The sequence below is a fragment of the Centruroides sculpturatus genome, unplaced genomic scaffold, assembly GCF_000671375.1.
Source record: "Centruroides sculpturatus isolate CEXI.00-Female unplaced genomic scaffold, Cexi_2.0 scaffold268, whole genome shotgun sequence".
Classification (NCBI taxonomy): domain Eukaryota; kingdom Metazoa; phylum Arthropoda; class Arachnida; order Scorpiones; family Buthidae; genus Centruroides; species Centruroides sculpturatus.
Window position 1 is genome coordinate 613,749 of NW_019384499.1, and position 17,867 is coordinate 631,615.

The 17,867-nt window shown below is 32.2% G+C and overlaps 2 protein-coding genes across 6 annotated transcripts in view; one reads left to right on the forward strand and one right to left on the reverse strand.

The window, feature by feature from the left end:
- LOC111622004 (corticotropin-releasing factor-binding protein-like) overlaps window positions 1-8,144 on the forward strand; it is a 66,029-nt gene extending 57,885 nt beyond the window's left edge. For 4 of the 5 annotated variants that reach the window (XM_023364301.1, XM_023364304.1, XM_023364303.1 and 1 more), the window contains 6 exons: window positions 5,978-6,135; window positions 6,203-6,413; window positions 6,939-7,123; window positions 7,199-7,307; window positions 7,359-7,542; window positions 8,057-8,144. In XM_023364301.1, coding sequence (XP_023220069.1) covers window positions 5,978-6,135; window positions 6,203-6,413; window positions 6,939-7,123; window positions 7,199-7,307; window positions 7,359-7,540 — 845 coding nt within the window. In that variant the 3' untranslated portion in view covers window positions 7,541-7,542; window positions 8,057-8,144. The remainder of the gene's footprint in view (window positions 1-5,977; window positions 6,136-6,202; window positions 6,414-6,938; window positions 7,124-7,198; window positions 7,308-7,358; window positions 7,543-8,056) is intronic. The other variant, XM_023364305.1, reaches the window with a different exon arrangement.
- Window positions 8,145-9,173: 1,029 nt separating this feature from the next.
- The window catches only part of LOC111622014, a 57,954-nt gene continuing 49,260 nt past the window's right edge, over window positions 9,174-17,867 (reverse strand). Inside the window, exons 9-18 of the mRNA XM_023364315.1 lie at window positions 17,606-17,809; window positions 17,214-17,357; window positions 12,717-16,922; window positions 12,518-12,645; window positions 12,182-12,449; window positions 11,959-12,105; window positions 11,721-11,796; window positions 11,600-11,646; window positions 10,164-10,405; window positions 9,174-9,935 (exon numbers count right to left, since the gene is read on the reverse strand). Coding sequence (XP_023220083.1) covers window positions 9,753-9,935; window positions 10,164-10,405; window positions 11,600-11,646; window positions 11,721-11,796; window positions 11,959-12,105; window positions 12,182-12,449; window positions 12,518-12,645; window positions 12,717-16,922; window positions 17,214-17,357; window positions 17,606-17,809 — 5,645 coding nt within the window. The 3' untranslated portion in view covers window positions 9,174-9,752. The remainder of the gene's footprint in view (window positions 9,936-10,163; window positions 10,406-11,599; window positions 11,647-11,720; window positions 11,797-11,958; window positions 12,106-12,181; window positions 12,450-12,517; window positions 12,646-12,716; window positions 16,923-17,213; window positions 17,358-17,605; window positions 17,810-17,867) is intronic.

The window sequence follows — 17,867 nt, forward strand, 5'->3', positions numbered from 1 at the left end:
GATAACCCGGCACTCCGGATAACTCGGCCCCACACTGGCAGGGCAAAAAAATCCTTAGTTAATTAATTTTCATTATAGACAGCTTTATAAAAGTATAAAAGCTCTCACATAAAGTATTTTTCTGAGGTCTGTCTTATCAGGTAAATTACTGTACAGTGTATTCATTAATTTTCATTTTCATATAGTAAAGGCCTTCATAAAAGACCTTCAAAAAATGCCTTCATAAAAGACGTACTTTTCCTTTGTTTAAGGGTATTTTGGCAGTTTATTCTCTGTTGTATTCTCAAGTAAACAATACATACAAGTACAGTACAGTATTTTCTGAGGAAACACTCATACTTATTTTTTTAACCCCATTCCCGATAACCCGGCATTTTCACAAACTCGGCCACCCTTCGGTCCACATTATACCGAGTTTTCGAGGCTCTACTGTATTATTAAAATAATTGTACATTATACTAAATGTAACTTGAAACTTTATACATTTACAGGAAAATATTTTAAATAGCTATTTCATTCAAGAAATTATTTTTCGTTCTATTATTATTCGTGAACAAAGCTCTCTTTGGCATTTAAAATTTCGATTTAAGGATTTAAGTAACATTGAATATAATATCTTAAAATGATTTATGAATTGTTGTTATTTTATACGAGTTAGATATTGGTGAAGGTTTTCATTAGGCTATATTGATTGAAAGTACTGCATGTTTTGTTTCCGTATTATTAGTAGAAATTATTACTTTACCTATATTTTTGGAAAACTTTATGTAGTGATTTTGAAAAGCCAGTGAATTAGAATTATTTACGAAAAAATTAAAATTTGGATACAAAAGTATTTGCAATGATAACGTATAAAAGCAGAGTTAGAATAAAAAATAAAATAATATTTCTAAGTTTATATTAAATAGAAGAAAATGTTTACATATTATAAAATGAAATTTTGGCACATCATTATATATTCTATTTAAAATATTATGCACAGTATTTCTGTAGAAAACGGGATACAGTAAAACCTCGTTAATTCGAACTGCGTTAACTCGAAGCTGTCTACACGTTCCGGGCACAGTATATAGAGATACAACCTGACGTCAGCATCCTTTTAATGTTACAGTACGTTACCAGTGATCTGATTTGGACCCAGAAGGCACCTTTGACAACGTACTCAAAAGAGTCATAAACTGTATACAAATTTATATAAACTGTATACAAAATTAAAGAATCTGTTCATTCTATGAACAGATTCTTGAGAAACGTTAAAAAGAAATGTTACTGTCATAGAAAAATTTGAGAAAATTGGATATTAAACTCGAAGTCGATATATATTTTACCCCGTAAACCAGGGATGGGCAACCTTTTTTTCTGCAAGGGCCGCATTTCAAAACTTTTGAACTTACGCGGGCCGCACACAAGAGAAAAAATGCCGTAAATAATAATTATTTATTTATGTATAATTATAAATTATCATAAGTAGGGGAGATCGGGGCAACTTCGGCATGCGGGGCAAGTTTGTCAAGCGCTTTTTTTAAAAAACAAATTAAAAGGAGACTTTGGTTATAGGTTAGGCAGTTGAGTTTTATTGGTGGCTTGTTGAGTGTAGTGTTTTTATTGTTCTCCAACAAGCGTAGTTGAATTATCAAGCAAATTTTCATTTTCGTTCAATTCCATATAATATTTTTTTTCCATTTATATTGAATTGGCAGGTTTTGTTATAATTCCATGATAACGAAAGTTACTTTTCCTGTTAGAAGGATGTAACTTCAACTTATTCACGTGGCCAGATCGTGGCTTGGCATTCTGTTCTCAGGGTTGTACTTAATGTTTCGAAATCATGACTAGCGGGGTAAGATCGGCAACATAAAGCCACATTAGAAGCAAAGGATAAAAATCAAACAGATGATAAATGAAAACATGTTTGCATTTGTTATTCATGTATATATGTCTTTGAACTTGCATTTCGTTGTAATAATATTAAATGGGTGTTGGATTTGTATTTCTTTGTTTTAATAGTGAATTCCAACTTATACATTGTTAATAACATAATTTTATATACGTGCCTATCTTGCCCCATTACTGTTGCCCCTATACCAGGGGCAACTTTAATAAAAATAATTAAAATAATTACAACTTTACAAAAAGAGAGAAGTTGCCGATCTTGCCCCTATACCCGGGGCAACTTCGTCAATTTCTCTCTTCTTGTAAAGTTGTAATTATTTTAATTATTTTTATTTCCAAACTGATTTTAACCAGTTCTATAGTAAGGTAACATTCCAATAGACAATATGCAAAGCTTTTTTTTCAGTTTACAGCAGTATTTATTACACAAAATTTAAGTAAAGCTTAACATGCCGATCTTGCCCCGATCTCCCCTATATTTAATTTCGCTTCTAGAATTGATGTAAACGTAATACTGTATATTGAATTTTTGGTTAAATATTAGTCACTGCTGATTTTAAATTAGTTTCGATGTGAGTCTGTTAGCCAGTTTCTTGTTTTAATTTTTACTAAATTCGTTGTGAGAAAAACTATTCATATACATAAGTTGTAGAAAATAACGTTTGAATTTTTGCTGCATACTTTCTTAAGCTGGGAAATTGATATATTGATATTCATATTTTATGCGACACGGGCGCAAAAAGTATTAATGCGGACTGCATGCGTCCCGAAGGCCGCGGTTGCTCATCCCTGCCGTAAACTACGACTTAACGAAGTTTTATTGTAGTTAAGTTTCAGAAATAGACATTCAATAGCAGATTTGATTTTTCTTTGATGAAATTGTTCTATAAATTTAAGATTGTTTTTAACTTAGTGTTATAGCTAGAAACATGTCCATATTCATCCAGGAAAACATTTTCACAATGATTTTTTTTTGTTTTACTTTTTTTTTATAGACTTTCTCTCTTTAGTCGCATACTCGAATGGTAAACAGTTCTCCTTAGGGGTTTTATTCAGTTATAAAAAATTCATTTTATCGTTCACGACTAACTATATAACACTCCAAGAACATAAAATTAGATTATTATTTTATTATAGCCTGCTATTGATCTAGGAAATAAGAAATCATTATTGATATTATATACAGTAATTGGAAAATAGTTTATAACAGAGATAAAATTTAGCGTCGTTCTTACGTTAATATTTAAAAAAAATCTTCGTTTTGCAAATTTTATTTTCATATCTTTAGCTTCATTTGCAAGTATTAAATTTAATTTATATATTAAAAATTTATATATTATCAAGAAATTTTAAATAAATTAACTTAGGAACTACAGACAATAATTATTGTAATTATACCAACGATAATTTACTCAGCTATGATTTGCGTAGCTGAATATATGGTATTTTATAATTTTTGGGAGTGGGAGCTTTAATTTGAAAAAATTGTAGACTTATAAATTTCCACTGTCGTCCGTCTGTTTGTCTTTTCTTAATCTCGATAGATGAAAGGCGAGACCAGATAAGGAAACCTTAGGAGCAAGAGGACCTTCCAATGAAAAACGAAAGTCATGTTATTTCAATTCAAAAATTTTCCCCTGAAAGGTGTTAAATATCTGACCGGCTGTGTAAAGAAAAAGTATAATGTACTGTACAGGGGCAGGCCACTACTAATTTGAGATGGAGAGCACATATTTTAAATGAAATACATTAATTAAAACTAGTATTAGAAATTGCTGCCCGGCAGTGTGACGATGTAACAATAAATAATTGTTCGTTCTACATTATTTTTCGTTTCTCCTAGTTTTAAACTTAAATGAAATTAAAAGCTCTTAAAACTTTAAATTGAAAGAAAAATAAATAAAGTTTGGAGGATTAAAAAGAAAAATTTATTGCAGTTTCAAATCTAATTTCGTTTATATATAAAGCGGAAGTAGGCCTATTCGTTTTTAATGAATAGCAGTTGATTCTGCCGCTATACATCATTAGTGTGACTACTTTCGAAGGTAACGCTGCATGTTTTGTAAGCAAAATAATTCTAATTTGTTTCCTTTTCAAAGTTACTGAGTAAATTTTTTCCTCCAAAAACTCTAGTTTCGTCTCCATCGACAGTATCAACTTTTTTCTTAACAATATTCACAAATATCTATAGAATAAAATTTATAAATTTATATATATATGTAATAATTTTAATGAAAATGAAGTAATATTATCTTTAATATGATAGATTATTTTAAGATAATTTGTTATATAAGTTCAGATGTTGAGAAATTGGATTACTAAAGATATATCAAGTTTCTATTTGACGATCCAATGAGAAAACTGATGCATTATACATGAATTTGTTGTGGAAAAACATAGGATAAAAAAAAAATAAATGCTACCAGTCAATGATAAATAATACGAAAGCCCCTCGTAACACCAATACGAAATTGAAATAAACACTACGGTAGTAAAGTATTCTACAATAGAATCCGATTGTCATCGAAGATCAAACATAAAGCCATAATCGGTTAAAATATATTTCCTGAAAGAATACTATAAAAGTTCTATAGATTTGTAGCAAGACAACAACATTCTTTATATTACAAGGTGAAAGTAATATCATTTTAAAAATCTTAAATTTAAGTATAAACTATTTATTAACCGATATAAATCTCTGACGTTGAGTGACATCTCTATCCTTACTTTTTCAACAAAAAGTTACAATTAAAACTTCATTATTATTTTTTGTAAAATTAAATAAACCAAAGAATTTATTTTCAAAATCATAAATAATATCTCGTTTATCAGATATAGTGTGTATATTGCTAGTTTATATATGCTACATTTTCTGAATTTTAGATAATATTGATATAGAATTTTAGTAAATTACAATATAACAGGCTGAATTTTGAAACAGTCAAGTTTGAATGTTTGAAATTTTTTTCTTCAATAATAATAAAATTATTAATAAAACGTTTAAAAATATAGAAAAAATCTCAAAATTAAATTAAAACGTAAATGAATTCGGATTTATCAGAACAAAACACGTTTTTTTGAGTGCGAATTCCAGAAAATATTTATTTTTCGTTAAAATTGTTTTATAATATATTTTTCTCTTTCTTCAAATTCTAAATTAGATTCTCTACCTTTTCACGAAAAAATAAAACGACAAGTCGTGATTAAGGACAAATTCTGTGAATAAATTATCATGTTTGACTGCATAAATTTATTCGTATATATATGTACTGTACATTAAAGTCAACGTAAAGATTAATTGATATAAAGACGCAAAAAGAGAAAAATCTATTTCTCTAGATATTTCTATATATTTATTTAAAAGCAAGACCGCTCACTAAAGCGCCATTTTCTGAAGAGGGAAAAACATTTCTACTCCAATTGTCTAACTAAAAGCTTTCCCGTTTCAAGACTAAGTAAAAATCATTTTGTCGCGATTGAAAAAAATGCATTTGGAAATGTTACTTTTGAATCAAGAAAAATCAATTTAATTTTAAACTTAGTAAAATAATTAATATTTTATCTAAATTTATTTAAATAGTTTTTTTTTCAAGATTTAAAAGTCGAAATGCCGTCCGAATCTTTAAGTGAAAGAATTTTTTTAAATATCTTATTTGGAAATGTTTTTTAAATGCATCGCTAGATAAGTTTAAAAGTCTTTTATTCAGAAATACAACACATTTTATTGATGGTACGATTTCCAATACTGAAATCCTGAAGTAATCCTTTAGATGGATTAGTTAAAATTGCACAGGATATAAAATGATTTTCTTTTCATCAAAAGGAGAAATGACGAATGTAAAATGAAGAGCTTTGGATTGTAAATCTTGAAGCTTTTGTTAATGGATTAAAACTCAGTAAACAAATAAGAATTAAAATAAATCAAATTAAAAATAATTTTGTATAATTTGAAGTACAGTAAAAATAAGTTATTGAAATATCAAACAATCGAACAAAAATTTTTATGTAATTTTACTTTCTATTCTTTGTTGTTGTTGTGGAAATATTACTCATGGGATGATGTAAATTTAATATTATTTCACAGATTGCATATTTATGAGATCCCAAGAAGGAACTTACACATTTATGTCGCCAGGTAGTCAACAAGTTTGTGGATTATACATAATAACAGAACCAGAATATATAGTGGAGTTCGAGTTCGAAAACTTTGACATATCTTGTTCCAAGGAGGGACTTTTAACTGTAAGTAATCATATTTTTATATGTAAATGTTTAGAAGCTGTATTAATTATTACTTTATTTTATTTAGGTAATGGATGGCTGGGAATTAAGTGGCCAATTTTTCCCCGGATTAGCAGATCATCAAAAATCTTTAGAGAGACGATATCATAATTTCTGCGGTATTAAAAAGCCTCACAAAGTCTTCAAAATGTCACAGAATGTAGGTCTTTTGGAATTTAGAGTGCCTATTTCTGGTGACGGGTTTTCCGTCGCCGTTAGATTCCTCGATAATCCTAAACGTAAGTATAAATTAACGCTGTTATTAATGTGCAGATTTATAATTACAAATAATGCGCTGTTTCTTAACTGCGTAACTGTAGACAGCAAAGGATGTTCTAATTCTATTTCTACTTATACAATGTCGATTTATTTGTTTTATTTTTTAAACAAATACTACTAAAGTTTGGAAGAATTTAGTTACATCAATTAAGAGTAGAAAATAATCCAACAGAAATAACTAGCGAGTTGGCAATGAAGTATTCTATCTACTCGCAATCTTCTGTTAAATCCTAACAAATGATATAGTCAAAGATTTACTTTGTTGACTTCCTCGTTTATCATTTACAAAGTACATAATATCAGTCCTGACTCGAACTCTTAATCTCTAATTGTCCTTTGATCTTATTTTCTATACATATATTTTTTATCGCTAATGATTTTTATATGAATATAATTAATCAAATTTATGTTTTATGTAGTTAATTAATAGTTTTAAATCAATTTATAAATTAAAATAATAAATTAAATAAGTAAACTTTTTCCAGCTTGTAATGCCGTTTTATATTCTCCCGCGGGAGTTTATACGTTAAGAAATCACGGACGTCCTGCTAACTGCAGTATATCAATTATATATCCCGAAACCATTCAGATTTTATCGACAAACGTAGGCAACCAGAGATATACGATGCATGGAAGATATATGGATGTGGAGACGGGGACTTTACACAAAGTGCGTATTATCCACATTTATATATGATAATTAAAAATATATATATTTGCATATTTTTATTTTTATCTGTTTAAGTGTAAAAAACGTGGAATGGCCGATTATGTGGAGATTAGAGGTGGAGATGGTTTGGATCCCGGATTGATGTCTGTCGCTGAGGATTTCTGTGGATTGGATTCATTTCCAAGTTTGTATTCTTATAAATATTCGAGAAAAATTATTCTTTATTATTACTCAGATATTTATTTATATTCTATTAAAGGAAAAAATACAGTAGATATCGGGTGTGGAAACACTGCAGTCCGCCTTGTTTCGAGTGGCCAATATGAAAATTCAGTCACTTTTGAATATAGTATTCTGAGTGATTTTAGTTCTTTGAGTCTATTGTGTCCAGGAATGCTTTCTTCACTCTCATCCTAATAGTAAGTTTACGTCAAACGTATATACACCAATTGATATTAGGGCTTAGAGCTGATGACTTAAACATTTATCCTTGTTAAACTCTAATATCGAAATCCTGATTATTATTAAATAATAAATGCTTTAATTTGTAGAATTATCTCCGTTAATCCGATCACACGTTTATAATTTATATTATTTATAATTTATGCTTGACGTATTGGCACGTTATAACCGTTTAGATTGAAAAATATCAGGAAACTCGAATATATCGAAGCCTTGCATTTGTTAACCATTAAATAGCTTTTAAATATACACATTAATTAATTAAACTGTTTAAATCCCTTATTTAAGAACAATAACAAAAGTACACACAGAGATAATAGAAATAATTAAGAGAGGTACTAAGGTACGTTAATGTATATCTATTCATCTGTAGTATAATGAGAGTTTACGAGAATTAATTTAATCTCCAACAATTAAATAAGAAAATAACATGCAAACGAGTGGTAATAATGTAACTTTCCTTTCTATTAGCAAATAACCGTTCCTGTTCCATAAATGAACATCCACCAGCGGCAGAAGTCCCGTTTTCCATTCTACATAATAATATAACTTAAAAAAAGAAAATAATAATATTAAGAAAACAAAAATTTCTATAAACGTTGTCCGTATTTCGAGGATAAAATATTTCCGAAGAGAACAGAGAAGAAAGGAAATTCGATTATTTTCTTTTTACTTCGTAGTGACTCAAAAAATAAATAAGTAATTTTTAACTGGACAGATGTTCTATTTAATATGGTATAAGTATCTTATAAATAATCTCAAATATGTACTAACAAATTCGTAATAAAGAAACTTTGTTCTTAATTTCAACTGTTACGTTTCATACATTTTATAATACTATGTTACCACTTTCACCTGTTAATGTATTCTGTTATCTGATATAACATCTGTTGTTAAAGTATCATCTGTCTAAGCTATTAATGATAACTATCAGTAACAAACAATAGCATCTTGTTAGCTCTTTGTATTGATACGAAATATCTATTAATATTTAATAAGGAAATACTATAACTGTCCACGAGCTTTTATATAGAACACTTTCTCTAATACAATAATATCCATTAATGTAGTATTTTAGTATCGTAGCCCAATGCTTTTCAATGATATTCTGTTTATTTTTGTTTTTTAGTTTTTATTAAATGGGAATTATTATTTTCTAAACGTTAGAAAATTTCCTTTACGAGTTGCAGAAAGACATTTTTTTTTTATAATTGTATCATACGCTACCTAACGAAGTATTTGATAAAAATGATTGAATCTTTTGCTCGATTCGGAATAAAAAGTAGTAAAAATTTCAGACGTTTCATTCAATGATTGAATTTATCATTTCGTGCGAATTTTTTTGTTATTCTTGTCAAAGACATAATATTGTAACATTTGATGGAATTACAACTCTCGAGAAAGTTTAATCTTCTTTTTAAAACTTTCTAAAGTCATTTTTTATTTTATTTTTGTGCGCCAGTCAATGCTTTTGAATTTATTATAGTGCCGTTATAACAACCGTGATCGATATATAATAAAATTCGTAATTTTTAAAAGATGATTTTTCATATATATAGGTTCAGTGCCGGCCCGAGGCAAGTTTAAGGATGGAGCGAGATCCTATTATGGCGCCCCTTTGGTGGCCCCTAATTTATACCCTTTACTTTTCTTTAACACTGAGGCGCCACCTAAAACTTAGCGCCTGGAGCGGATGCTCTGTTCGCCCTATGGTAGGGCCGGCTCTGTATAGGTTATATATAGGCCTATATACATATGAAAAATCATAATACATTAATTAACAAGCGGCTGGGTCAACAAAGTACCTTTATTGAGCACAAAGAAAAATATAATCGATACAAATAAAAAGAGAATACGGTTAGATGATCTTTAATAGAAATTACAACTCTCATTATAATATTACACAATTCGTCTCGACTGTAAACAACGAACTTTTTAAAACGTCTCGATCCTCGGAAGGATTTCGTCTCGGTACGATTGGTTAAGTCCTGTCACAATCAGGACTAAAGTTGACACGTTGGGGGCTAAACGGGTTAGTCCGAGTTTGGTTAGACTCACACAAATAAGACGTTTTCGCAACAGACGCTTTAAGTCCCGGGACGAACCCGTAAAGCGTCTCGAGGCGATATCGGTATTGATTTGTAGTTTCATTTGTACATACTGGACTTTACCACACGTATACTTGTCCTCTGTACACGGTATAGTTCATTTTTTTGGGTTGTCCTGGTGGGTGCTGAGACTTGGCACGTGGAATGGCCACGGCTGGCATGGCGTAACCCGTTGATAGACTGCGATCTAAACTCAAATCGCTTCGTTTGCTGCTCTTTTTTGTCGTTAAATCGCTGGTTTCCTATTTAAAAAAAATCACCGTGTATAAACATATAAATTTAACTATTTAAATTCTATCCGTTTTTTTCTACTAGTGTTTTCTATTCTAAAATAAATTATTATAAAAATAGAAATAAAAAGCATTTTGACATAAGTAATTTTTTACCTACGTGAAAATGCTTTTAAACCGCCATAACATATATAAACTCTGACAAAGGTAGAAAAAAAGGTAAAAAATTACCGCACTTACTATAAACCCGTCGTATCCGTGTTTTTTAGAATGGTGTTCTCCGCTACTTTCGCTAGACGTGTCGGGGGGGATGATGGCTTTCCTGTCGATTGTGCCCGTCAGAGGTCCTCGAAGAGCGATGCCGCGGAAGACCACGTTTGAATTATCTTTGGGCGTACGACGTTTCTTTTTACAACAACAGAAAGCGCAACACACAGCGAAGAAAACGATAGCACCCGCTATGGGTATGGCTATGGCTAGAACTAAAGAAAAAAAACGACTATAACGAGCAGCCATTTATAGGCGTGAATCATAAATAGTCAAAATTAAAATCAAATCGTAATATATATTAAAATGGTTAATAGTGTGTAACACAAGTTGACAAGCTTCTTAGTTTGTCTGTTCCTTTCGAAATTAGATTTCATTGAAAGATCCTTTCTACGCCGATACAGAATAAGGATAAATTATAAATAGGAAGTTGATAAAACATCAAATAGATGATGTACTTTTCGAAATTTTGATCTGTATTAAATTTAAAAATTGTGCTTTATTTATTGAATTTAAAGATTTAGCCTATAATAATAGTTGATATAAAAATATATTTATCTATGTCGACCCTCCAGATATATTGACTAATTAATTAATAAAGCGCTGACTTGAAAATTTTATTTTCTGTTAGTAAAAATAGGAATTAATTGACAGGAGTAGGAACTCCCACGGTCCGTAAATTTTTTTCCGGGCTGGGAGTAAATCTCCAGCTTCTTGCCTATTTATTTATGCTTTACTTTTATTGACTTTCATTTATTAAAAATGAATTTTCTTCATTTGCAGGAACTAACTCTCGAGAAACGATCGACCATTTCGTTATCTTTCCTTTAACAGTTTTTACTGCGGAGTAAACAGTTTCATTTTTTATTTTCTAGATAATTCTTTTAATCTCTCGGGGGAAATATTTTCCCGTAAATAAATAATTTAAGTCGCTAAGAGTCGAGTCCTTAATGTAGATTACGTTCGGAATTTATTGTAAAATTTAAACTATGTATCAATGTTTCTAAATTGCATTAAGCAGTGACGACACTCGCTCGTTCAAAAATCGTCAAGAATAAATTTCTTTTCTTTTCGGGGGGAAAGTAATATAATAAAAATAAATTATCCGAGTCTGGAATATAACGTAATTTAGAAAATTGTTAAGTGAAATAATATATAAAATATTTTAAAGTTCGTTTCGGTTTTATTTTTGATTTATTTTTAATAAATTAAGAATTCTAATGAATCCGCCAAAAATTTTATAACGAATCCAAGAAATAAACGTAAATTACCGGAGGAGTTTTTTTCATTTAAGAAACGAAAAAATTATTAAAGAAAACGACTAGAATATAAAATATTACGTGTAATAGTTGAAATTATATAACAACGAACGTATTAAAATAAATATTTTAGAATAAATGTAGACATACTCAAGCCATTGATTTCGCATCTCTTTCCTATGTACAAAGAGTGACATCTGAAATGAATAAAAGATTGTTATTACATTTTATCTCTTCTTCCACTCATAATTTATTTACAAGCAGCAGTTACCTGCAGATCTCTCCACCGTCCACCGTGCCTACGCAATCACCCCGTCCGTTGCATCGTTCGCAACTCTTAATTTCTCCTGTAATTCATTTTATTTCCATTAACTCAATACGAACCAGAACATTAAAATCTCCATAACTTAAAAAAAGTATCAAATTTTTAAATCGTAAATACTTAATAAGAGACATATGTGCTGCCATCTATCGGTTAACTTATTCAATTTTATTACGAAAAATCTCACCTAAACAAATTCTACCGGGGCGATCGGGATCCATGTCTTTGAATCCCATTTTGCACTCGCACGTGTAAGAACCGGGTTTATTGATGCAGATGGATCCGGATCCGCAATCGTTATGCTTCTCGTTATCGCATTCGTCGAAATCGGCCACTGTAACACGGCGATACAACGTTTTAACATGGTGTAAAAAGTATATTTTAGACTAGAAAAATTTCGTTACACTAACCTTGCACGTCCTCGACACTCTGTATCAGTCGACTAACGTAAAGTTCGGTGCCACCGATGCTATAATTAGACTGAAGCAGAGACCTGGCTAACTCTTCTTGTAACACCGAAGGATTTAGATGCGCGTCGCGACTCACTTGTATGGTAAAATTAACGACTACACCTTCTCCTTTATTGTTGTTCCTGAGTTCGGCAGAAGGTAGGATACCGTTGACGTCGGCAGAAATTAACTCTTCCCCGATTTGTGTTCCTTTATATGCTTCGTTGATCTAAAATATACATTCTTACGGTTAAGTTCGAACTTATTTATTTATTTAAGAAATAATAAAACACTTACTCCCGTTTTTGCAGCATTTACGAATTCCTTATATTTATCGGATTGGTTGTTACTCAATTCTTGATTAAATTTCACTGCTCGTTCTCCTCTCCTCACCACTCTCAATAAGACTACGTACGTTTGTATTTCTAAAATGGAGAATTTTGCCTATTAATTACTTTACCGATAAACGGGATTAAGGTTTGTGGCATACACTTACCTTCGCAAACCGTCCTTCCGTCTTTTTTGGCGTATCCGGGTTGGCATTGGCACCGTCCTTCGCCATTAACGATGTGACACGTCTCCTTGTTATCGGCATTGCATTTCGGATTGCACGTCACTTCTGCATCTTTCGTCCATACCACGGCAGGTGTTTTAGTTGTGGGCCCGGGATAAACTGGTCGTTCTGTCAATAATCTGTCGTCCGTCTTTAATCGCGGATTTCTATCTGACTTGACGTCTTTGACCAAATTGTCTAAAACATCTGTTCTGGTTTCTGTTCTTTCCGTGCTTGCCTCTGTAGTTAAAGTGTTTTGTGTCGTGACTTCCGCCGTAGAAGTCGATAAAGTCTGCACGCCGTGTGTCAAACTATATCCGACTTGCTGAGTGAAAGAAGGATTTGGTACCGTGATTATAGGTGCTTCATTTCTTGGGGTGACGATGCCTAATAACGTCCTTGTACCGATAATAGTCGTAACGAAAGTCCGAGGTGGATAAGTTGAAGTGACGACGGAAGTCACGTGAATAGAACTATCGCGAGTGTAATAAATTTTAGTTGTGGTAATAACTTTAGTCCGAGTAAATGATTCGACACTCGTTATATATTTTGTAGATTCGGAAAGAGCCGGGGTATTCTGTGTCGAATGGGAATTTGGGAAGAAAATAGTTGTTGCACCCGTTTTTGTCTTTCCTAACACTGTTTGTCCCCTTGAAGAACTTACAGTAAAAGAATCCTTGACCTCATCTTCTGGTTTACTTGACGGTTCAGTTGTTGAAACTGTAGAAGTACTTGTATCACTTGTATCACTTGTATCACTTGTATGGACAGGTGCCTGTTTACCCGGTAAATCAGAAGGTGCGAAAAATATAGTTTTGATACCAGTAATTATGGAAGTTTTAATTGCATGACTTGTTGAAGTGGTTGCACTAATCGAACTTTCGTTTGATGTATCTGTAAAGCTACTTTCTAATTGAACTGCAGGAACGAGAACTGCGCTGCTTTCTAATGTACTAGTTGAAGCAGTAGAACTAATTACTGACGTTGGAGATATTTGGAGGACAGAACTTGTTTCTAATTTTGTAAAGCTGGTCGAAGAGCTGCTTGTTTTAATTTCAATATCAGTTGTATCTTTACTGGTTGTTTCTGTACTTGTGTCTTTAGTGGCTATTTCTGTACTTGTATCTTTAGAGGGAATATCTTTCTTAGTTGTTACGCTTGGAATAAAGAATATTGTTTTTATTCCCGAGTGAATATTAGTAGCAACGAAAATTGAACTTGTATTTACGATATCCAACTCTGTAGTAGGTTGAACCGAAGAAAGTTCAGTTGGCAAAATAGAAGACCTTGAAGAAATTTCATCGATACTTGAACTTTGATCGTCAGATGTAGCAGTAGTATTACTAATGGAAGTAGTTGATGTACTAATGCTAGTAGTAGATATTGTTGTTTTTGTTGTAGAGTTTATGGGTATAAAGCTCGACTGAAGGAAAATTGTATGGATACCTGTTTGAGTCGATGTAATTATGGTGCTAGAAATTGTAGTTGTTTCAATAGCTGACGGTGGTTTATAAACAGGCATTAGAGTTTCTGATGTTTTATTTAGTAAAGTACTATTTATGACACTAGGTTCGACAGTATTAAATGGAAATAAAATTGAGGGCAAAGAATAAACAGATGTTTGAACAGTAGTTATTTCAGATTTAGTTTTAACGCTCGTATCGACAACTGCAGTGTCGTTCTTTTTACCCCTAATTTGACTAAGAATATCTTTAATAGCGTCTCCAATATTGCCACCTAAGCTTGTATTTCCTCCAAGTAAATCTGAAAGCTCAAACACAAGTCCCGGTTTGGTTTCAGGTTGCGGTGTCGTTTCACCCGTTGTCTCTGTTTCTTCTTTGCTTATTTCAGTAATTACATCGGCGGAAATCGGTGTGGTGGTTTCTGATTTGGTAGTATCTTCCAAATCAACATCACCCGTTACATTGGCTTTTCTTGGTATAGTTGGTAGACTAACAGTTTCGACAGTGGTTAGAACGGTTTCAGTAGGTGCAAAACTGGACAGACCCAAATCTTGATATACTATTACTGTTGAGCCATTAATTATTTCCGTTAGAATTGAAGAACTTGGAAGTACTTCACTTCTAATAGAAGTAGGTTCAACGACCAAAGTCGATGATGTTTCAATTATATTAACTATTGAAGAAGTATCTATAATAATCGGTATTCCTGCGCTGGTTGTTGTTGAGGTTTTGTCTTCTGAAACGGATGTTTCTGCATGAATTGACGTTAAAATGGAGTGTGGTAAAACTGAAGTTGAAGTTCCATCGATTACTACAATAACAGTACTATCGACAACCTTATCTTGATCGACTTGTGAATCTATACGTGTACTAACTGCTACATTTGTTTCAATATGAACGGAACTTTCTGGTATTCCAGTCACAACTTCGATTATTGTTTCTGTGTGTATAGTTTCGGGTAATGGTTCTGTAGCAGTACCAACAGCAGTGACTACGTTCACAATTTCTTCCACGTGACTTCCGACGGACACAGCTGTGTGTATTACACTAGATACGTCTATTATAGACTGGGTAGGCAATGACGATGTCGGAGAAATTACGATACTAGAGGTAGGCGTAGATTGAACGGTAGATTCTATAGTTACGTACTGTGTAATTATACTTTCACTGGAAGTAACAAGTACATTTGTACCACTGAAATATGTAGTATAATAAGTGTGAGTGGATAAGAAAGCAATAACGGATTGAACACTGGGAGAAGGAACAGTCGACCGTTGAGAGGTTGTAATAGTAGAAACAACTATTTCCGGAACGACCTGAGTGTTGGAGACAACCACCGGTTTATCATCACTAAAGAACGTTGTGTAGAAAGTAAAAGTGCTATAATCTGTAGTCGTGATATACACAACTGTTGGCGTTGGCGTAATAACTGATGACGAAACAGATTTTGGAATAGCTGTATCAGGTACGAAAAAGGTTACGTATGATGTAGCAACCTCTTCTTGACTTGCTACTATAGGACTTGTGCCACTGAATAGTGTAGTGTAATATGTGTAAGTTGTTAGCATAGCACGTACAGAAGGAACTAAAGGTACTTCGTAGGTAGGACTAGAACTAGAACTGGTTTCGGACGTTGTTAATCTAGTAGTTAATCTTGTCGGTGTAGTGATGATAGCGCTAGTAGGTAATATTTTTATTGTTTCACTTGATGTATAAGATGTCGTTTCAGTAGATGTCGAAGTTGAAGAAGCTGGAATAGTCAGCGGTATCGTTTCTGTAATTAATTGCGTATGCACTTCTTCGATTGACGATAAACTGGTTTGATCACCACTAAACAACGTTATGTAATGGGTTTGAGTACTTAGAGATGTTCTTGTTATTGTATAAGAAAGCAATTGAGATGTAGATGATGCTGTTGTTGCTAATACAGGAGTTACCGTACTTATTGCTGGAATAATTTGAGACGAAGTAGACTGGGTAGATTTTTCTGTAGTCGAAGGTACAATAGCCGTTATAACAGTTTTCGGTAATGTTAAAGTAACCACATTTGATACGACATCTTCCAAAGTAGATACCACAGAACCCGTGTCCTTAAATAGAGTGATGAAGTTCGTATATGTTGTATAGAACGTACTTGTTACAATCACAGATGTCGTTTCTGCAGTAGGAATAGCCTGTGTAACTGATGTAGTAGTGGATGTTGGAGCAGGAGGTTCAGTAGTAGATGGAGAAATGATTTTAGTTATCGTGTACGTTTCAGTGATCGTGAATAATTCAGAGCTAACTTCTTCGATTGGTGTCACAAAAGAGCTAGTATCGCTGAAAAGAGTTGCATAAAATGTGTTAGTGCTGAACGAAGTACTTGTAATCACACGCTCGCTCGTTTCCAATATGGTGCTCGGCAAAGTTTCCGTTTCAGTTTGAGTCGATACTGAAGTAGCAACAGTTGAAGGAATTTGTTTGAAAACAGGGATTGTGATGACATTTGTCAGAACCTGTTCTGTGCTAGATATAATAGAATCCGTGCCGGAAAAGAAGGTAGTGAAGAAAGTGTAAGTTGTGAAATACGTTTTGACATCGTAAGATGTACTATATTGAGCAGTTGGAGTAGCAGACGTGGTGACTTCTGGCGTTACGGAGCTGACGGGTGGTGGCAGACGGGTGGTGGAGACTGTTGTTATCGGAGCTAAGACAAAGAAAAGATAATAAAATTACTGATCGTAAAAAAATTGAGTAATTGAAATGACTGGAAAATATGTTTATGCTTCTAACACAATAAAGTGTCTTAATTTATAGCACTTTATTGCGTTAGAAGCATAAACGAATTGCAAAGCACGGTTTCATATCATCAAAATGGAAAATATGTATTAAACTCTATTTTAATCTTGTTTGTACTATTAATAATAAATGAATGTATAATTTTCAACTTTTGTTGAATTATTTTGTAAAAAATTTTAAAACAAGAATAAAGGCTTACAAGTTATAGTGGATGCTTCCGGTACGTATCCGTATTGTGACGTTAGTGATATTCCATTTGCCCCTACTATGATAACTTTTGTACCAGGTATAGCGCCAGAAAGAAGAGGATAAAAGATGGATCTAGTTGAACTTCCGTCTTTTCCTAAATTAGATAAATATTAGACATTTATCTTTTGTAAAAATTAATATTTCTAATAAATTGTGTTAAACTCATAGAAAAGGTATTTATTTAAGCAATAATTACAGTAAATATTTAACTAAAACATTACGTTAAGGCATTCAATCCATTAACATAATGTTGGACATTACATTGAGTAATAAAAATTATGTTTAATTAATATTTCCTTATTTAATAACAAAATTACTTTCAGAAGCAGTAATATCATTTACCAGATAACATAAGATGAGTAGTAGGACCATTTGTTCCAAATTCGACACTTGTAATAGTATCTTGAGAGGTAGAAAGTTCAGAAGATGGAGATTGAGGCGATGCAGTCTGAACAGTAGGAATATACTGTACAGTAGGAATATACTGTTCGGAAGTTACAGTAGCAACCGGTTTAGTTGTACTTGACATAAATGTCGCTGGAATTTCTATAGAAAATTAAAATTAAAATCAGTAAAAATGTTAACTGTGGCGTTAAAATAGTAA